This window comes from Macaca mulatta, chromosome 6 (assembly GCF_049350105.2).
Source record: "Macaca mulatta isolate MMU2019108-1 chromosome 6, T2T-MMU8v2.0, whole genome shotgun sequence".
NCBI classification, from domain to species: domain Eukaryota; kingdom Metazoa; phylum Chordata; class Mammalia; order Primates; family Cercopithecidae; genus Macaca; species Macaca mulatta.
Genome location: NC_133411.1, coordinates 138,594,019 through 138,616,965, shown reverse-complemented (window position 1 = coordinate 138,616,965; position 22,947 = coordinate 138,594,019). Strand labels below are relative to the sequence as shown.

General features: G+C 36.7%; 1 protein-coding gene across 1 annotated transcript in view; it reads right to left on the bottom strand.

The window, feature by feature from the left end:
• ADAMTS19 (ADAM metallopeptidase with thrombospondin type 1 motif 19) overlaps window positions 1-22,947 on the bottom strand; it is a 282,768-nt gene that overhangs the window by 50,511 nt on the left and 209,310 nt on the right. Inside the window, exons 17-18 of the mRNA XM_001099247.5 lie at window positions 12,967-13,124; window positions 8,614-8,767 (exon numbers count right to left, since the gene is read on the bottom strand). Coding sequence (XP_001099247.4) covers window positions 8,614-8,767; window positions 12,967-13,124 — 312 coding nt within the window. The remainder of the gene's footprint in view (window positions 1-8,613; window positions 8,768-12,966; window positions 13,125-22,947) is intronic.

The following is a 22,947-nucleotide window of genomic DNA, read 5'->3' as shown; positions in this document are numbered from 1 at the left end:
TTGTGCCTTTGATTTTTATCTGGGTAGAGAAAGGTGAAGCACAGTCCCTTAAGAAAGATGAGCCCCTGGCATCAGTGTAGGATGAGTGGAGCAGAGGAACAGGAATTTGTGAATTTGGGTGCATATGGGAGCATCAGCAGGAGAGGATGGGAGGACAGAAGAGCTCAAGTCATAGGGCAGTAATAGGGCCCAGGAAGAGAAACATAGCCACTGAAAATTTCTTGTGGCAAGGATAACTGAAAATGTTTTCTTAAATTGAGAGAGTGATTTGAAATATTTTTGTTGTAACCTTATATCCTTGGGGAGCAAAGTGAATTCCTTATAACTTCACCATTCCTCTGCCCCCGATGTTGCCTTTGCTCTGGCAAAGGTGCTCCTGGAGTCAGGTAAGAACCTCAAAGCTCTGAGCCCTCTGCCAAAGTCTGCTCCTTCCCACTCTATGCTGCTTGAATATTCTTGGCACCTTCTCCTCCTAAAGACACAGCTTCTTACTCTCCCTGTAGGCCTTAGAGGGGCGACCATTGTTTTGCTCACTTCCAGGTACCTTTGGATCTAGACATGGTGGGGCTGCCATGCTCCCCGCTGGCAACTACCAGACTCCTCTCCCTTTCTGTTCTGTAATCTCAGCTCTATTTTCTGATATCATCCTCTATATTTCCAGTCTTTTAGTACCATGAGACTAACAAGTCTTTCCCTTTAGCACCCTGAGACTAATAATTCTTTAACCCCTCAAGACCCTATAATCCATCAATCCTATCATCATTTTACTGTCTTTCCTGCCCCCATATCTTTACGTTCTTCCTATTGCACCTAAATTCCACGATCCACCACTTTCAGCTTCTTGCATACAACCTCAGGTCAAGCACTTACTCCTCTCTTACTTTATCATATTCACTTGGCAATTTCCAAACTCATTTCACAAGTGCACTCACATGCTGTACATAGCTAGAGGGTAACATACCATCATAAGGACTGGTATCATCCTAAATTCATGACCATGAACTTTAAACAGACTATTACTCCAGATAATCAAAATACACATACCCATTCCATTCATTATCTAAGTGATTGATTCACATTTTCTTTTTTTCAAAATTTCAGTACTTCCTTCTCCACCCTCACTCTCAACCAGATAGCCTTTATTGAGAAAATAGTTTCAACTGTAAGTTCCCAACATCTATCTTTTCTCCTGTGACTAGTGATGAGTTGTCCATATTTTTGCCTAAACCCAACTTCACCATCCCATCCCATCCCATCCCATCTGGCGATCACTTCGGCAATTTTTTTGCTCTTTCCTTTGCATTCCTAGCTTTTGTTTTATTCTAAAAAATGCACATTGGCAAACAATGTTGTATAATATGCCCTATTGAAAACAATAACAAACTCCTTTGACTCATATCCCTTCTTACCACTGCCACGTTTGTTTTATATCCCCTCTTACCACTGCCACATTTGTTTTCTCTTTTCAGCAACATTCCTGAGTAACCGAGAGTCTCTTTCTTCAATTCTTCTGCTATTTTCTCTTGAATCCATCCACACAGTCTTTTGAGACAAACACTTTATTAAAATTAATTTTTATAGGATAATCATTGACTTTCATGTTTCAAATGTATTTCATTTATAAAATATAATGACTATAATATAACAGTCATTGTCAGGCTATATTATTTTTTATTTATTAGCAACTTTTGACACAGTTGATCATTCCCTCCTTCTTCTAATACTCTCTTCACTTGCCATACAGGAAAGCATTGCCTCCTGCATGTCTTATTTTTTATTTTTTTCCTGCTATGTTGTTGGCTACTCATTTCAATAGGCTTTGCTTGTTTCTCCTCATCAATCCAAGCTCTAAATGGTGGCATACCCCAAGTTTCAATCCTCTAATAGCTTCTCTCTTTCTTCACTCAATATTAGGCTACAGATAAAGAATATATGGATGATATTTTTAGTTCTATAGATGTCTATTAGGTCTGCTTGCTGCAGAGATTAGTTCAATTCCTGGATATCCTTGTTAACTTTCTGTCTCGTTGATCTGTCTAATGTTGACAGTGGGGTGTTGAAGTCTCCCATTATTATTGTATGGGAGTCTAAGTCTCTTTATAAGTCTCTAAGGACTTGCTTTATGAATCTGGGTGCTCCTGTATTGGGTGCATATATATTTAGGATAGTTAGCTCTTCCTGTTGAATTGATCTCTTTACCATTATGTAATGGCCTTCTTTGTCTCTTTTGATCTTTGATGGTTTAAAGTCTGTTTTATCAGAGACTAGTATTGCAACCCCTGCTTTTTTGTGTTCTCCATTTGCTTGGTAAATCTTCCTCCATCCCTTTATTTTGAGCCTATGTATGTCTCTGCGTGTGAGATGGGTCTCCTGAATACAGCAGGCTGATGGGTCTTGACTCTTTATCCAGTTTGCCAGTCTGTGTCTTTTAATTGGAGCATTATATACATTCTTCTCAGCACCACATCGCACTTACTCCAAAATTGAACACATAATTGGAAGTAAAGCACTCCTCAGCAAATGTACAAGAACATAAATTATAACAAACTGTCTCTCAGACCACAGTGCAATCAAACTAGAACTCAGGACTAAGAAACTCAATCAAAACCACTCAACTACATGGAAACTGAACAACCTGCTCCTGAATGACTACTGGGTACATAACGAAATGAAGGCAGAAATAAAGATGTTCTTTGAAACCAATGAGAACAAAGATACAACATACCAGAATCTCTGGGACACATTTAAAGCAGTGTGTAGAGGGAAATTTATAGCACTAAATGCCCACAAGAGAAAGCAGGAAAGATCTAAAATTGACACTCTAAAATCACAATTAAAAGAACTAGAGAAGCAAGAGCAAACACATTCAAAAGCTAGCAGAAGGCAAGAAATAACTAAGATCAGAGCAGAACTGAAGGAGATAGAGACACAAAAAAACCTCCAAAAAATCAATGAATCCAGGAGTTGGTTTTTTGAAAAGATCAACAAAATTGACAGACCGCTAGCAAAACTAATAAAGAAGAAAAGAGAGAAGAATCAAATAGACGCAATAAAAAATGATAAAGGGGATATCACCACCGACCCCACAGAAATACAAACTAGCATCAGAGAATACTATAAGCACCTCTATGCAAATAAACTAGAAAATCTAGAAGAAATGGATAATTTCCTGGACACTTACACTCTTCCAAGACTAAACCAGGAAGAAGTTGAATCCCTGAATAGACCAATAGCAGGCTCTGAAATTGAGGCAATAATTAATAGCCTACCAACCAAAAAAAGTCCAGGACCAGATGGATTCACAGCTGAATTCTACCAGAGGTACAAGGAGGAGCTGATACCATTCCTTCTGAAACTATTCCAATCAATAGAAAAAGAGGGAATCCTCCCTAACTCATTTTATGAGGCCAACATCATCCTGATACCAAAGCCTGGCAGAAACACACACAAAAAAGAGAATTTTAGTCCAATATCCCTGATGAACATCGATGCAAAAATCCTCAATAAAATACTGGCAAACCTGATTCAGCAGCACATCAAAAAGCTTATCCACCATGATCAAGTGGGCTTCATCCCTGGGATGCAAGGCTGGTTCAACATTCGCAAATCAATAAACATAATCCAGCATATAAACAGAACCAAAGACAAGAACCACATGATTATCTCAATAGATGCAGAAAAGGCTTTGGACAAAATTCAACAGCCCTTCATGCTAAAAACGCTCAATAAATTCGGTATTGATGGAACGTACCTCAAAATAATAAGAGCTATTTATGACAAACCCACAGCCAATATCATACTGAATGGGCAAAAACTGGAAAAATTCCCTTTGAAAACTGGCACAAGACAGGGATGCCCTCTCTCACCACTCCTATTCAACATAGTGTTGGAAGTTCTGGCTAGGGCAATCAGGCAAGAGAGAGAAATCAAGGGTATTCAGTTAGGAAAAGAAGAAGTCAAATTGTCCCTCTTTGCAGATGACATGATTGTATATTTAGAAAGCCCCATTGTCTCAGCCCAAAATCTCCTTAAGCTGATAAGCAACTTCAGCAAAGTATCAGGATACAAAATTAATGTGCAAAAATCACAAGCATTCTTATACACCAGTAACAGACAGAGAGCCAAATCAGGAATGAACTTCCATTCACAATCGCTTCAAAGAGAATAAAATACCTAGGAATCCAACTTACAAGGGATGTAAAGGACCTCTTCAAGGAGAGCTACAAACCACTGCTCAGTGAAATAAAAGAGGACACAAACAAATGGAAGAACATACCATGCTCATGGATAGGAAGAATCAATATCGTGAAAATGGCCATACTGCCCAAGGTAATTTATAGATTCAATGCCATCCCCATCAAGCTAGCAATGAGTTTCTTCACAGAATTGGAAAAAACTGCTTTAAAGTTCATATGGAACCAAAAAAGAGCCCGCATCTCCAAGACAATCCTAAGTCAAAAGAACAAAGCTGGAGGCATCACGCTACCTGACTTCAAACTATACTACAAGGCTACAGTAACCAAAACAGCATGGTACTGGTACCAAAACAGAGATATAGACCAATGGAACAGAACAGAGTCCTCAGAAATAATACCACACATCTACAGCCATCTGATCTTTGACAAACCTGAGAGAAACAAGAAATGGGGAAAGGATTCCCTATTTAATAAATGGTGCTGGGAAAATTGGCTAGCCATAAGTAGAAAGCTGAAACTGGATCCTTTCCATACTCCTTATACGAAAATTGATTCAAGATGGATTAGAGACTTAAATGTTAGACCTAATATCATAAAAACCCTAGAGGAAAACCTAGGTAGTACCATTCAGGACATAGGCATGGGCAAAGACTTCATGTCTAAAACACCAAAAGCAACGGCAGCAAAAGCCAAAATTGACAAATGGGATCTCATTAAACTAAAAAGCTTCTGCACAGCAAAAGAAACTACCATCAGAGTGAACAGGCAACCTACAGAATGGGAGAAAATTTTTGCAATCTACTCATCTGACAAAGGGCTAATATCCAGAACCTACAAAGAACTCAAACAAATTTACAAGAAAAAAACAAACAACCCCATCAAAAAGTGGGCAAAGGATATGAACAGACAGTTCTCAAAAGAAGACATTCATACAGCCAACAGACACATGAAAAAATGCTCTTCACCACTGGCCATCAGAGAAATGCAAATCAAAACCACAATGAGATACCATCTCACACCAGTTAGAATGGCGATCATTAAAAAGTCAGGAAAGGACAGGTGCTGGAGAGGATGTGGAGAAATAGGAACACTTTTACACTGTTGGTGGGATTGTAAACTAGTTCAACCATTATGGAAAACAGTATGGTGATTCCTCAGGGATTTCGAACTAGATGTACCATATGACCCAGCCATCCCATTACTGGGTATATACCCAAAGGATTACAAATCATGCTGCTATAAAGACACATGCACACGTATGTTTATTGCGGCACTATTCACAATAGCAAAGACTTGGAATCAACCCAAAGGTCCATCAGTGACAGACTGGATTAAGAAAATGTGGCACATATATACCATGGAATATTATTCAGCCATAAAAAAGGATGAGTTTGTGTCCTTTGTAGGGACATGGATGCAGCTGGAAACCATCATTCTTAGCAAACTATCACAAGAACAGAAAACCAAACACCGCATGTTCTCACTCATAGTTGGGAACTGAACAATGAGATCACTTGGACTCGGGAAGGGGTACATCACACACCGGGGCCTATCATGGGGAGGAGGGAGGGGGGAGGGGGGAGGGGGGAGGGATTGCATTGGGAGTTATACCTGATGTAAAGGACGAGTTGATGGGTGCTGACGAGTTGATGGGTGCAGCACAGCAACATGGCACAAGTATACATATGTAACAAACCTGCACGTTATGCACATGTACCCAAGAGCTTAAAGTACTAAAAAAAAAAAAAGAATATATGGATGATATTTTTAAATGCCAAGGATAGATAAAGTGTTTGGTGACTATTCTAATTTGGCATTTAAAAATATCATCCATATATTCTTTATCTGTAGCCTAATATTCTCTTCTGAATGCCAGACTTATATACCTAACTGCTTACTTGACATCACACTTAGATGTCCAACAGACATTTCAAATAAAACTCCTTCCTAATCCTGCTATTCCACAGACTTTCTTTTTTTTTTTTTTTCTTTGAAATGGAGTCTCACTCTGTCGCCCAGGCTGGAGTGCAGTGGCAGGATCTCGGCTCACTGCAGGCTCCACCTCCCGGGTTCACGCCATTCTCCTGCCTCAGCCTCCCGAGTAGTTGGGCGTACAGGCGCCCGCCACCACGCCCTGCTAATTTTTTGTATTTTTAGTAGAGATGGGGCTTTACCGTGTTAGCCAGGATGATCTCGATCTCCTGACCTTGTGATCCACATGCCTCAGCCTGCCAAAGTGCTGGGATTACAGGCGTAAGACACTGTGCCTGGTCTTCCCCAGACTTTTCTATGGAAGGCAGTGGTGAATTAACCCTGCAGGTTGCTTGGCAAAAACCATCAGTCATCCTTGACATATCTCTTTCTCTCATGCTCCACATTTAGTCTATCAACATTATCTATTAGTTCCACTTTCAAAATACATATGGAACCTGACCATTTCCTCCCTCCTCTATTGCTACCACAGTGGTTTAACTATCATCTCTTTCCTGGATTATTGTAGTAACCTCTTGACTGATCACTCTACTTGTACCCTTTTTCTCTATTCACTGTACAATCAATTCAGAAACAGAAGTAACTTTTAAAAACATTAAGTCAGAATAAGTCACTCCTCTATTTAAACCTTCCAATAGCATCCTACATCATTCAGAGTAAAGGAAGGACATACAAGTATTCTTGCTATTCTTTGAGTACGCCAAGCTCTTCTCCTGCCTCAGGGCTTTTGCTTACAATGCTCTGTCCTTGTAGTTGGTGCCCACCCATATCCACTTCAGGTTTTTTAATTAGTGGGATCTTCTCATTGAGGACTTTTCTGACCACCATATTTAAAACTGCACCTACTGCTTCTCATCTTCCCAACTCCTATTTTCCCTCCTTGCTTTATTTTTATCCAGAGTATCGCAATTTGATACCATATTACTTACTTGCATGTTTGCTTTCTGTCTCTTCTCCCAAATCCACTCCCCCAAATCCAGTCACTGCACCTTCCCCACTTCTGCTGCAGCAACATTTTATGTGAACAGTTTATTTGCACAGAAAACAAAATAGATGGTTCACTTCTTTGCACACAATATATATGTATATATCATACTTTTGTATAGTTGAATATTTTTTCAGCATTAAAAGGTATCAGTTACTACAAGGCCATAGAAAATGTGTTCAGTGGAAATGAGAACTGAAATAATATACTGCTGATACAGATACAGATGGATACAGGTATAAATTGGAAATCTCATGACCTGAGATCCTGTGTTGGCTTTACTACTAACTGGTTCTATGAGCAACCACAATCTACCTAACCTGCAGGACACGATTATCTTATTGGTACAATAAAGGGATAGGATTAAGGATTATTATTATTATTATTATTTTTGAGACCGAGCCTCTCTCTGTCACCCAGGCTGCAGTGCAGTGGTGTCATCATGGCTCACTGGAACCCCCACCTCCTGGGTTCAAGCAATTCTCATGCCTTAGCCTCCTGAGTACCTTGGATTACAGGTGTGCACCACCACACCTGGCTAAGGATTAAGTAATTTCTTATGGTCACATTTGATGCTGAACTAATTATGTTCTTTTGCCTCCTTAACTTCTAATATAAGACTGAAAATTAAAAAAACAAACTTGGAGCACAATTTCAGGATGCATTTATATGTATTGAAAATAGTGGTATACTTTTAAAAAAGAGCAAACTAAAGGAATTGGAAAATTACTTTCTTCACATGCTCTGTATACAGTTGGCCCTCAGTATCAACAGGCTTTGCATCCACAGATTCAACCATCTGCAGATCAAAACCTTCAGATATGAAAGTCTGCCTGTAGGTACTTTCCATCCCATGGCTGGTTGAATTGTGGATGTGGAACCAGCGGATTGAGAGGACTGACTGTGCTACATCATTTTATGTCAGGAACTTGAGCATCCTCAAATTTTGGTATCCACAGGAGGTCTTGGATACCATGAGCCTTGTGTAGTTAGCTTAAGTATGCAGACAACATAGAAGCCAGTTCAAGACTGTTCTTGTCAAATAACTCTTATGTTCAATTCAGGTCTGTAATTCTTGTGGGCAGGTGTACTTTGGAATTTAGAACTTTTAAGATTTCATAGAAGTAACACAGTGCCTAAGTAGTACCTAACAATCTGAATGGTGTCTGGGGAGGCCCCTGTAAACAAATATATTAATACTTACGTAATGTAATGCAAAGAGTAGTCATATTGAGATATGTAACAATCCTAAATAGCTGTTCTTCCATTCAAAGTAGTTCAGGTGTTTAGCCACTAAACATGTCACACAAAACTTTCAGTTTCTAACTCTTTATGGATTTTGGAATTGTAGATTAGGGATTTTGGATCTGTCTTAATTATCAGTGCTTAATCAGAAAACAACTGATGTTCTGGAAATATACATGTTTAAAAATCCTTCACCTCCTCCACAAGTGGCATCGCAATCTTCCCAGCTTGTGTGTGTCCACATGAAGAGGGGCTCGGGTGCTTTAGAGCTCTGGTTTTCTGGAAGAGGGTCTGATGGGATAGTGTATTCATAGTGAAGACCATAATTCTGATCCTGAAACAGGAGCACCTATAGTATATAAAAATGATCAAGGCAGATGGGTCAGACTAGAGCACGTGCAATGTAAAGCATAAAATTAACAATATTGATACTTAAAATGCTCATTGCGTTTGTGCATGTCTTTTGTTGTTGTTGTCATTGTGGACATACCCTTCTCTTAATGCATATTAGAAACGTGACATTATTCTTAAATGGTGATATAGGCATGCTTTTGAAAAGACTGGAGTTTTGTACTTACCTCCATGCTAAAAACATCTTGAAGAAAAGTTCATTTGAGTGAGGTCAGAAATACTAGATCATTTTCTTTCAATCTGATGGACTAGACAGTTTCCCAAAGCATAGTACATGTATAAGATGACTTTAGTTGGGGGTGGGCAAAAGTGGCGGCAGGAGTATGTGTCCTATCAAATATCAAGGTGTGACCCAAAATCTAATACCAAATGTAGAGCAAAGTAAAGATGGACAGGAAGTCGCTGAGTCAAAAGAGGAAGAGGATAGATGACTTCCGAGATCACTGAACTTCATAAAGGCAGAGAATTTCTAAGCAAACCGGAGGACAAGAATTTGATTCCATGTATGCTTACAGTTAACCTTTAATTTTAGCAATGTTACTGATTTTCTACTTGTAGTATATATTGTTTTCTTTGAAGTTAAATTTATGTTACATGAACTTTTAATATTAACTTAATAATTGTACACTTATGTACATATATATAAACAGTTCAATAAACCATAAAAATACATGAAAATGACTGAACATTGGGCTATACATTGGACTGCACTATATTCAGGGACCATGTCTGTTTTGTTCTCTACTCATTCCCAGTGCCAAGGCTCAGAACTGGATAGTGTGGCCACTTGTAAATAAATACACCCACCCCTCCCCCACATACACACATATTTTAATGAAAGATTTAATGAGTATATATATGTATTTCTTTATGCATCCATTTTTAGAAAATATGTCAAGCAATTCCATGGAATATATCACTTCTATGGATCTGAGGACTTTGGAAACAATCTGTATAATATAATATGATACATTAAAAAACATGTACCCAAATTTTAAAATTATGATAAATTATTAAGGAACTTTATTTAATATTTTACTGGCATCAAGGTAGTTGTAATGATAGGTAATGCAGAGTTGATACTCCATAAGAAAATTGAAATGGGCCTAGGTTTAAGTATCTGAAGATTTTTATTATATTTTCTTTCCTTCTTTTCCTCAGAGTTTTGTTCAGTACATCAACAGAATGCCTAAGATGTATTTTGATGTGTGGATTGGGAGACTAGTGTGTCAACTTTATAAATAACTGCATCTATAAAAACAGTAATTTTCAGTTCACAAATGCATAACATATACAGTATACTAGTTCTAAGTATATCATTGTACTTATTTTGGCTTAAATATGTCATTTGATGTTGCCGATGATAAGCGACTTTCAGCCTAATGAGTTTATAAAGACAGAGAGTTTAAATGAGTTTTTTAAAAATGACATATCTTGTTTATGACTATCCCCAGACTATTATTAATACATAGTTTTTAAATGGATGGAATGAACATGTAAATACCAGCTATTTGTCAACGTATTTAATCACATAAAAATGTGTCTATTTTTCCTAATAAACTATCTTTTCATTGATAGAACTTTAGATTGTCCTTGAATATCTAATGCCACTTAAAACAGAGACATTGGCTACAAAACCATTAGCTTTTTCTTAAACCATTTGAATTTGGCAGTATTCTTTGCAAAAAGGAAAGTGTGACCACGTTACAGTTGAGGGGCACATGTTGAAGCATGGCAGCAGAAGGGATTGCCTTTCAAAATTCAGTACAGTCCTTCAATCTGTAATAGTCATTAAAGAAAAAATATCTTAGAAGTGCAGTTTCCCTTGGATTACTGAATAAATCCAGGTCACATAGATGCCTTCTTTTAGACATAGTTCACTGACTTTAATTATGCTTCATGCTTCCAGGAAAAACCTTGGTAATTACCAGTTAGATTAAGGATTCTGCAGCAAGGAAACTCCCTCCACCCAACACTAAGGTTTCACATATAGTGTTTTCAAACTCTGAATTAGAAGCTTAGTAAAGAAGCCTTCGTCTTACACCATAAGATAAAAACAGGGGAGGTTACCCTTATTAAAGGCAGGCAACACGATGGCATTTTATGCAATACAATCATTAAACATATGTTTGCTGTTGATACTGTTATTATAAGTGACCAAATGGAATGAAACAGATATTGTTCATACAACATTTGTTTCTTCATTTTATATTCTCTCTCTATATGGCATAAGGCAGAGAGTAGGGTTTGCAGCTGAAATTAAATAATAGGATCCAATGGGACTGTGAGGAGATGTACAAAATGATTATTCAAAGTATACTTACATTTATGATTTAAGGCAGTTTGGTATAAAGAACTTGGATCTAAGCTTTGGATCCAAGTTCTTTGGACCTCTATGTCAGTGAGATAGCAGATAAGAGTGATTAATACCTAGTTTTTTACAGCTAAATAACTTATTGGAGAACACTGAGCACACTGATTAACTTTTCTCATATTTAATTCTTTTTAATCTGTAAGCTAGAGTAATAATAATATATATTACACAGGATGATTTGGGGGATTAAATGCCATAATGAACGTAAAGCACTTTTGGATAATGTCTAATTCTTAGTCCTCAATGAATGATAGATATTATTATTATTCTGATTTGGAATAGAAGGTACACACACCACTCACTTTGCTCCCTTTATTTCTGTTGGTAAAGCATATTAATTGCAGTTATATAGAACCTTGTAATTTAAAATGTGGTTTGTGGACCAGTAGCAGCAGTATCACGTGGAAGGTGGTGAAAAATACAGATTTTAGATCCTGCCCCAAATCAAATTAATCAGACTATGCATTTTAGTAAGAATCCCAGGTAATCTGCAGGCACACTAAAGCAGGAGAAGCAAATGGGCCAATATATGATGTGAACCTGTGGCTCTTAGATTAGCAACACACATGTCTCCAATTGAAGACAAATGCATCTTAAATCGTGTGGAGATATTAAATAATGCAGCACACCATGCTCCAAATAAACAGTCAATTGATAGTGTTTTAGAGTTGTTTTATGTGTGGACTTAAGGAGGTGTTGAAGTGTCTGAATTTTAGACTTTGTTTTGCCATTAGGATAGAAAACTCACACCAGCTGTGTAGTCAGTCATTTGGCTCATGTGCCATTAGCACACACTGCCATAATCAAGGTCAAAAGGGGCCCATGAACCTGCCACCAGCCTGGACAGAATTCCATCATCCTGATTCTTTCTCTTCAAATACTAAACTACTTATATCCAGTTTTTTGTTTTGTTTTGTTTTGTTTTTGTGAGACGGGGTCTCCCTCTGTCACCCAGGCTGGAGTGCAGTGGCTCCATCTCTGCTCACTACAACCTCCACCTCGCGGGTTCAAGCAATTCTCCTGCCTCAGCCTCCTGAGTAGCTAGGATTACAGGCACGTGCCACCATGCCCGGCTATTTTTTTTGTTCTGTTTTTAGTACAGACAGCGTTTCAGCATGTTGATCTGGCTGATCTCAAACTCCTGACCTCGTGATCCGCCTGCCTCAGACTCCCGAAGTGCTGGGATTACAGGCGTGAGCTACCACGTCTGGCCTATATCCAGTTTTTTACTAATGGTAATGAAGCTTGTCATCCCAAACATTCAAATTTTCATAATTCTTTACAAAAATCCATTAATAACAGGGTGATTGGGAGCATTGTTAGATATATTTATCAAATTCCTTCTCTCAGGTAGAATGACATTTTACCTAAGGTTTTTATGCAGAGTCAGATAATGGCCATTCATATATATATATAACGCTGTGATTTGCATGCAATATTATAGTACTTTCTTTATAGACATCCTCTTCAGTTAGTAAATGTATGTTTTTAGGAAAAAGGGGTTTCTTTGGATTCCCTGTCATCCATCTGTACTTTGCATCTGTAAATTCCCTAAAACATCTTGCTCCTCCTGTAATAATTGCTGGTTTTAGATATCATTAATTAAAACACATTTTACAAAACCTCTAAAAAATCCACTTTTTAAATAATTTTAAATGTCTGTGTGACAATTCAAATCTGAAAAAGATTAGAGGAAGTGCACTGGGAATGTCCCTTTCCTTGAGAAGTTGATTATGCCATGTTATCAATTCATTCCCTCATACCAGGAGATGTAAAGGTGCTGTAGTAGGACCTTTGGCAGAGATCTTCTCCCAGAGGCCTCGTCTTACATAATGAACAGTAGTTCCAGCTAAATTGAAGGCTCCAGAGTGTTCAATCTTCCAGTCACTATTGATAGACTGTTTGCCAGCATCTCGGAGAGCTATAAAGAGGTTCAAAAATATAATGAGTATTAACATGTCAGCCTCATTGATCAATATTCACTATAAACTATTTTGTTGAAACTAGTCCATTTATTTACAAACAAATGGATCAACATTCCCTGATGTAAAACTCGAGGCAGCTCTTTTTAGGAAAAGTCTGCAATCACGGCAGATGCTGTAAGCTCTCCTGTCCTGAAATTGTCCGTAACTATATAGCCATATTTATCTTTACCTTCCCTAATGTCCTTGGACCCTTGATGTATATACTCCTTATTTTGGTCCTTAATCATTTATTCTTTAACACATTACTATATTCAGGCTATGTGTATCTATTTAGTCTATCCAGTGATCCTATGAGCATTGTGAAGACTGGCTTTACATCTCATACATGCTCTGTCTCTCCTATGCCCATCCAGAAAAGTATGTGATTAAAGAAGGATCATTAAGCAGCACACTAATTAACAGATTAAAATGGCAGGGTTATATGCATTATAAAACATTTCTAAGATAATATGTTGGATTTAAAAATAGACCCAGGACTTTTTAACATGTTTGTGATTTGCTATGAACAAGAATGGAAGATAAATGTTATTTCTCACCCACAAACAACTATCATCTATATAGGATTTTTACAGAATAATTCTGTTCACATAATTTTTTTTTCTTTTTGAGCTAATCTGTGTACAATCTAAATAAGATTAATGACATAGAAATGAGATGTCATGGTTACCATTTTACATCAAATTTTTAAAATATTTTCCTTCAAATGATTTTGTGTTTAAACTTTTAAACTCTTCCATACAACTTTACTGTCTTTCCTAAAGACATGTACATGAGGATTCATTGAAGGCTATGTCAAAATTATATGAAAACATTTTTATAACTTAAGCCAATAAATCCTGCTAGTTATTATTTAGGCTAATCTCCAAGTATTAGATATCTGAAAATTTCCAAGTTTTATCTTGTAAATAATGTTTAAATAAATATGCTACATACTAATTATGTGTATATCTGAATGTTTCCCTTAGATATCCGGATTTGGAATTACGATAATAAATAAATTGAACATTTAAAGATTTTGAAAAACAGTTTCAAAGTGATTTTCATAGAGGTTGCATCAATTTATACTTCCATAATAGTGACTGAGAGTGCTTATTTCTGAGCACATCGTTGAAAGTAAGTTTCTCTTACATAATATAGAATCATGATTGAATAATTACTTATCTAGCATCAACTATAACTCAGGCAACATTCAAAGTTCTGGAACCCCCAAAGTGAACAACATGTATATGTTCTCTGTCCTCATGGAGCTTACACTCTAACTGCAGAGCCAGACATTAAACAAGTTACGTAGGCAACTGACTACAACATGGTGATACTTGCGTGGCAGAGTTGAGAGAGGCTCTTCTGAGGGACGTTATTTACTGAGGAAGTTAGTAAAGGGAAATAAGGGAAGCAGAGAAAAGGCATTCTAGACTAAGGGAGCCATACATGGAAAGGACTTAAAGCTCACCGCAGCTTGACCAGGACCAGGAGACCCATGTGCATGAAGTCAAACATGCTGAAGCAGATTATGAAGGAAGGAGGCTTGAGAAATGAGGACTAGCCAGACCAGAGAGGCCTTGTTAGTATTTTGAGTTTTCCTAAGAAAAAAATGTAATGGCTGGTGTGATGGCTCACACCTATAATCCCAGCACTTTGGGAGGTCAAGGTGGGCAGATGGCTTGAGTTTACAAGTTCGAGACCAGTCTGGACAACATGGCGAAACCCCATTTCTACAAAATATACAAAAATTAGCTAGGTATGGTGGTGTCCACCTGCAGTCTCAGTGACTCAGGAGGCTGAGGTGGGTGGGTCGCTTGAACCTAGGAGGCGGAGGTTGCAGTGAGCTGAGATCATGCCACTGTACTCTAGCCTGGGCAACAGAGCCAGACATGGTCTGGGAAAAAAAAAAAAAAAAAAGAAAGTAAAACTTTAAAATATTTTGAAAAATATTCTGTGGAAAATGGGCTGGTATAGGGTAAATTTACACAGGGAAGATAAGATATAACACTAACATAGTAACCGAACTGAAAGTAATGGTGGCTTGGATTAAGGGAATGGATGAAAATAACAAGATTTATTTAGGAGAAAAATGGACAGAACATGGTAATGAATTGGTTATCCTGGGTAAATGGAAGTGTGAAGTATGATGCTAGGGTTCTAGGATGAGAAAACAGATGGGTTATGATGGCAAATAATGAAATGGTAAAAACTGTCAAAAGAACATAGTTGAGGAGCAATAACAGAAATTAACTTCGTTGTTGAGACGGAGTCTCACTCTGTCACCCAGGCTGGAGTGCAGTGGCCGGATCTTAGCTCACTGCAACTTCTGCCTCCCAGATTCAAGCAATTCTCCCTGACCCAGCACCCCGAGTACCTGGGATTACAGGCTCGCTCCCACCACCACTCCCAGCTAAGTTTTGTATTTTTAGTAGATACAAGGTTTCGTCATGTTGGCTAAGCTGGTCTGGAACTCTTGACCTCGGGTGATCTGCCCACCTTAGCCTTCCAAAGTGCCATAATTACAGGAATGAGCCACCGTGCCGGGCTCAATCTAGTTTTCTTAAAGGATCTATTTTTATTTCTATTGAACTTTATATTTTTTTCATTTAGATAATGCTAAATTGATAAAATAATTCATGATTTTTCTTAAAAGGTAAATTATTTCCTGATTTTCATTAAAGTCTGTTAAGTATTTTGAGGAATCTTTTTGGCCTAGATATGTACTGTGGTCAGTACAATTCCATTTTTTTCTTCTGTATTTCAGTACATTTTTAGGGCACAATATAAAGAAATATTTCTGGAAAATCTCTAATTAAAATGCCTTTAAAAATCCTGGGGGTCGCTAGAGTATATTTAGACTCAATTGGTATTTTTGAAATTCAGCATTCTCCAGAAAATGGCACACACATGTACCTTCAAATCCATACCATTTAATAGCAGCCTCACATAAAGAATCAATACTTTAGGTATGTATGTTTCTTGTTTTTTGTTTTTAATTCGTTAATTTAAAAAATGTGCTTTTAGAAATCATACTCTTCACCATGATTGAATAACTAAAACTGTATTAGCTCTCCTACTGTAAATAACTAGAAAATTAGACAATGTATGAAACAGCTGTTCTCAGATGCTGGGTAAATAACAACAGAGAACTGTAATCCCTAAGAGAAGACCAAATGATTTGATCTCTAAAAGTGCTTGGCTTTCTGCTTGAAAATATTTACCAGACCCCCTGACTGAGAGGTAGAACCCACACAGAGCACAGATGATGAGGGCAAGGGCTTCAGTGAGTTGAGGACACAGAGAATAGAGTTCAAATTGGCTAAAGCAGCTGAAAAGATTTTATTGAACACACAGTCTTTAGTGGAGAACAAAAGAAGGCTACATATAAGAAACAAAGTTAAACTAATCCTAGAGCAAAGGCTACTTTAGATGCATACTGACAAAGCTTTTAAAAAACCTCAAGAAGTTAAGCTGATCTGCAAATAAGTTAACTGTCCAGCAAAATGAAACTCAATACTCAATAGTAAATAACAAAATACAGTCTTTCAGCAATGTCACATTCATAATATCCAACATCCAACCAAAAAGTATTAGGTATGGGAAAAAGTCAGGGATTGCAATCTTCATAATCAGTAGAAAAATCAGCCAATAAAATGAGATCTAAATAATAGAGATGATAGAATTTGTAGACCAAGGATTTTTTTTTTTTTTTTTTTTTCTGAGATGGAGTCTCATTCTGTCACCCAGGTTGGAGTGCAGTGGCGCCATCTCAGGTCACTGCAACCTCTGCCTCCTGGGTTCAAGCAATTCTCCTGCCTCAGCCTCCTAAGTAGCTAGAATTACTGGTGCCTGCCACACGCCTGGCTAATTTTTGTATTTTTAGTAGAGACAGGGCATCGCCATGTTGGCCAGGCTGGTCTCGAACTTCTGACCTCAACTGATCTGCCTGCCTCGCCCTCCCAAAGGGTTGGGATTACAGGTGTGAATCACTGTGCCCGGCTGACCAAGATTTTTGAAGAGCTATTGTATGTTCGGTATGCACAATAATTCAAAGAAAAATATGTAATATTGAAGAATAATGGAAACTATGAAAAATCAATCAAATTTCACAGAATAAATTTATAAAATAGAAATAGAAAACAATATATATAACTGTAATGATAAAGTCACAGAATAGGAAAATATACGTAATATCTGTAATGATAAATTCCCTGAACAGATTTACAAACATTTTAGATATTGCAAAAGTCGTCTGTGAACTTGAAGGAAAGCTAATATAATAGAAACTAACTGGATTCTAAAAATAAAACAGGCTAAAAAAATGAACAGACCATAACTGTCCCATGGGAAATACCTGGTAGAGTAACATATGTGTAGCTAGAATTCCAGAAATGTGGGCGGAGGCATACAAATTATTTGAAGACATTGTGCTCAAAATTGTTTCCAACTTTGATACAGTCTACAAACCTATGAATCTAAAAAATGCAATGGAATCTAAGCCAACTAAGCATAAAGAAAGCCATACAATGTACATTATAATCAAACTGCTGGAATCCAATAATAGGGATAACAATCTTGAAAGTGCCTAGAGATAAAAAAAGCACATTAAAACAGGGTAAAAGATTTAACAATTCACTGGATATACCATCAGAACTAACACAAGCCAGAAGACAATAAAATATCACATTTAGAGAGAGAAAACAAAGCAAAAAAAAAATAAAAAATATATATATAGAATTCTATATCCAGTGAAAATATCCTTCAGAGATGAAGGCAAAGTAAATACATATTCAGACAAAAATTGAGAAATGTCAGCAGACTTACTCCATAAAAAAAATTAAAGAATGGTCTTCAGGCTGAAATAAAATGGTTCAAGATGGAAAGAGGTGCCTAGAAGGAAGGAAAGAAGGAAGCTGATACTGGTAAATGTATAAAAAATTTATATTATTTTTAGTATAACTGAGGCAAAATGATTACAATGTATTTTGGTGTTTAAAATATATGTAGAATTAAACTGATAATAGGAAATGTGAAAGTAAGATGCATAATAGCAAAAAGGAGAGAAAAAGAGGAGTATACTGTTTTAAGGAGCTTACATTATATATAAAATGGTATAAATAATTTGTAAGGAGGCTGTAATAAGTTAAACATACATACTGTAAATGCTACACAATGCATTAAAAATATAAAGTAAGAATTCTAGCTAATAAGCAAGTAAAGAAGACACTGGAATAGTAAAAAGTGTACTCAATCCAACAGAAGCCAGAGAAAAAGGAACAAAGGAATTAAGAAGAGATAGAACAAACAGAAAACAAATTCAATATGGCCAAAATTCTATTATGTTTAAGTGGACTAAGGACATTGGTTAAAAGACAGATTGTCAGGCTAAAGAAGATGAAAAATCTCACAGTATTCAATGAGCTTTAAAAATACATAGGTTAAAACAAGCTGGGCACGGTGGATCACGCCTGTAATCCCAGCACTTTGGGAGGCCGAGGCAGGCAGATCATGAGGTCAGGAGATCGAGACCATCCTGGCTAACACGGTGAAACCCTGTCTCTACTAAAAATACAAAAAATCAGCTGGGCGTGGTGGCAGGCGCAGGTAGTCTCAGCTACTCGGGAGGCTGAGGCAGGAAAACGGCATGAAGCTGGGAGGCAGAGCTTGCAGTGAGCCGAGATTGTGCCACTGTACTCCAGCCTGGGTGACAGAGCGAGACTCTGTCTCAAAAAAAAAAAAAAAAAAAAAAAGGTTAAGATAAAAAGAATGAAAAAAGATGTAGCATGCAACACTAAATATAAAAAAATGGATTTAATGATTTTTTTTTTTTTTTGAGATGGAATTTTGCTCTTGTTGCCTAGTCTGGAGTTCAATGGTGTGATCTCAGCTCATTGCAACCTACACCTCCCAGGTTCAAGCGATTCTCCTGTCTCAGCCTCCCAAGTAGCTGAGATTACAGGCACATGCCACCACACCTGGCTAATTTTTGTATTTTTAGTAGAGATGGGGTTTCATCACATTGGTCAGGCTGGTCTTGAACTCCTGACCTAAGGTGATCCACCCACCTTGGCCTCCCAAAGTGCTGGGATTACAGGCGTGAGTTACCGTGCCTAGCCAATGGCCATATAATTAATGGATACCATGGACAAGGGCAAGAAATATTTTGAGATTTAAAAAATGGCATGTGTTTTTAAAGGTCATTAAGATTAAAATTAATTAAATTTAAAATTTTAAAATGACATAACATTTGTTAAGTAGACTTAACAATCCTAAGCGTATGCTAAATTATCAAAATGCATGAAGCAAAACTGACATAATTGAAAAGAGACAGAAAAATCCATAATTTTAGTTGAAAATTTCAATACTTTCCTTAACTGAAGAAAAGATGAGTATCAGTAAAAATATAGAAGACCTGAACCAAATACACCTAATTGATATTTAGAGATTATACTCAGCAATTGTATTAATAGAATACAAATTTTTTCAAGTATAAATGGGTCACTGGCCAATAGATGCCATAAGTTATAAAAGAGGTCTCAATTGAAATTATACTGAATATATTCTCTTACCAGAACAGATTTAAACTAAAAATCAATAACAATATATCTATTTTAAAAAATAAAAATATTTAGAAAGTAAACAATCCATTTATAAGTAACTCATGAATCAAAGTAGAAATCATGGTGCTAATATGAAAATCTTTTGAACTAAGACTATATTGTAGAATACAACTAAAGCAGTGGTTAGAGGGAATCCTATAGCTTTAAATTATCACATTAGCAAAGAAGAAAGCAATAAAATTCATGATCTAAGTTTCTACCTTAAAATGGTAGAAAAAAATAAATAGAAACCCAATGTAAATAGAAGCAAGAAATTAATAAAGGGCAGAAGTCAATTAAATAGAAGTAAATTAATAATAGGGGTAATCATTAACACCAAGAGTTGGTTATTGGAAAATATCAAATAACTGATAAAACATTAGCTTATCTAAGAAAAATAGACACAAACTAAAAACATTAGAGATAAGTGACAAAACATTATTCTTAGAGGTATTATAATATAATAAGGAAATACTATAAACAAGCTTAAACCAATGAATTTGACAAGGTAAGGGAATTACTTTCTTAAAGATATCAGTTACCAAAATTGACACAAAAAGAAAAAGAATATCTGAATAGCCATATATATAATATATATATAAGAATATCTGAATAACCATATATGTGTGTATATATATAGTGTGTATATGTTTGTGTGTGTGTGTGTGTGTAGATTTGTACTTGCACATGCCAACCAACTTAGTAACCATGTAAGTCTTGAGAACCCTGAACTTCACAGTTAAGGTAAATTGGTGCTGGAAACCCATATGAGGATTTGATTTGCCTTATAAATTCTCAAGAAAATTGATTTTCTACTTCCACTTAGTACTAAAGTTAATATAGATACAGTTTCTTTTTTCCACCTTTTGTGGTGCAATTTCTATCTCTCCACCACAGTGAAGTTGTAACCTGGTGTTCTTGCTTTATGCAGGGCTCTCCTACTAGAGCTCACACTTTGTAAAGGCCTTAGGTTTTGTTTTCTGTCCACAGAGTCCCTGTAGCTCTCAAAGTCTAAACCTGCTTACCAGAATCAGGTATAGGTGGGTCTTCAGAGTCAGCCTAATTCTCTGGCTTCCTGTTCTCACTTTGTTTTTGGTATCTAAGGGTTCTTTAATTTCTTTCCAGTTCAGAGGTGTTAAGGATTAAACATTGGTGCCCTCCCCCTAAATTCATGTTAAAACCCTACCCCCTAATGTGATCTTATTAGGAGGTGGAGTCTTCGGGAGGTAATTAGGATTAGATGAGGTCATGAGAGTGAAGTCTTCATGAATGGGATTAGTGTTCTTATAAGAGTCCCAAGAAAGCTTGTTTCCTCTCTCTCTCTGCCATGTGAAGACACAGCTAGAAGTCAGCAGTATGCAATTCAGAAGGAGGGCCCTCACCAAAAGCCCACCATGCTGGCACCCTTGATCTCACACTTCTGGCCTCCAGAACTGTGAGAAATAAATTTCTGTTGTTTATAAGCCACAAAGTCCATGGCACTTTGTTACAGCAGCCCAAAGTGACTACATGACAGGTACATTATAAAAAGGTTTTTTTTCTTTTGAATTTTGCTCATTTTAATATTTTTTAATGAGAAGTTGTCCATCCTGCTTTACATACAAAACTGCATGGAAGGTAAGTAGATGCATATGACCTTCTCGACATTTTTTTAAAGACTCGTGAGCTGCAATGATTTTGCAAAGATACAACATAGATCTATCTGAAATATTTTCCAGTTTAGGCTTTTTGATAAATTACTAACAAGACAATAATGCCACAGTCTTCAGAAAAGCAAATAATAATTGCCATTAAGAATACAGTTCGAAGAAGGAATGATGAAAAACAATAATTATATTGGGAGGGGATTAATTATCTCTATAAAATAATATAAGTTTGACGTAGACAGGTTAATTTGTTTAAGAATGATCAGTTTGCCAAGGTTCTATTTTCTTTTCTTTTTGCTAAAGCTATTTCAAGATGAATATTTCCAATGACTTCCTTCCTATGCCCAAAGGAGCCTTTAGGAAATGTGATTTATGAAGTGCATCTATTTGCCAAGTCTCTAGGACTGAAATCTGATTTTAACACAGTGTCATTTCTTCTTTACTCCAAATTTGCCCCTCATCCATGCGTCCCACATTAGTAAGTGTTACTATTACTTGCCAGAAACCTAGAAGTCATCCTTGAATTTTTATCCTCTATCAACACACATCTATTTTTCAGCAAGTTCCATCAGTTCAACCTCTTCAACGTCTTTGGAAGCTACTGGGTGTTTCCTATTTCTATTCTTTCGCTAGGTTTATGCAACTGGTCTCTTTGCCTCCAAGAATGTGTGCTCCAAGGCACTCTTCCTCTGATTCATCAGAGGTGAATTATTTTTTCTGAGTTAGCAAGTAAGGAAATGTGCTCTTGAATAAACATGGTAACATACTAGTATTTCCAACATTGATTTAATCTCCAAAGCAGCATTCAGTCTGTTTAGGGGCATAGATAGTGTTTCTTTCTACAAGTAAAAGACCCTGCTCACTTGGGCCTAAGGCTAAGCACAAGGAGAATTTACAGTAACTGAGACAGATATGTGATTCAACTTTTAAACTAAGTGGTCTTTTAAAAACAAAGAGTGATTGGAGACTTATGTTTAGAGGTCACTAACAGAGAAAAATGATGGGATTTAGTACAATTGGAGACAACAAGTAGAGAAGAAAACAGTCATTTCATGATTTATACCCTTCTGAGTTAATTCTATACAATTAGTTGATCACCCTGGTTTAAAAGGGGAAAAAGAGGTTATATGGGAGAAGTTTAAAGAAAATGTGTTTAAATATGACATGTACTTTTAAATCACACGTGTTGCATGGAAGACAATTACTTAAAATAATAAAACTAAAAAGGAGGCAGCATGGTTCAGTGCCTAAGAACCCAGATGCTATCCCTAGACACCTCGGGTTCAAATCTAGGTTCACAGCTTCTTAGATGTATAACCTTGGGCAAGAAATTTAAAGTTTCTGTCACTCTATTACCAGATTTTAAAAATTGGGAAATTAATAATGCCTACTTCATAGAGGTATTCTGAGGATTTATGGATATATGTAATGCACTGGCCTATACTAACCAAGTGTGAAACATCTTTTTCTTAAACAAATTCACTCAAAAAGTCTGTAATTTCCTGTGTGCCAGACTTTGATTTAGCTATTGT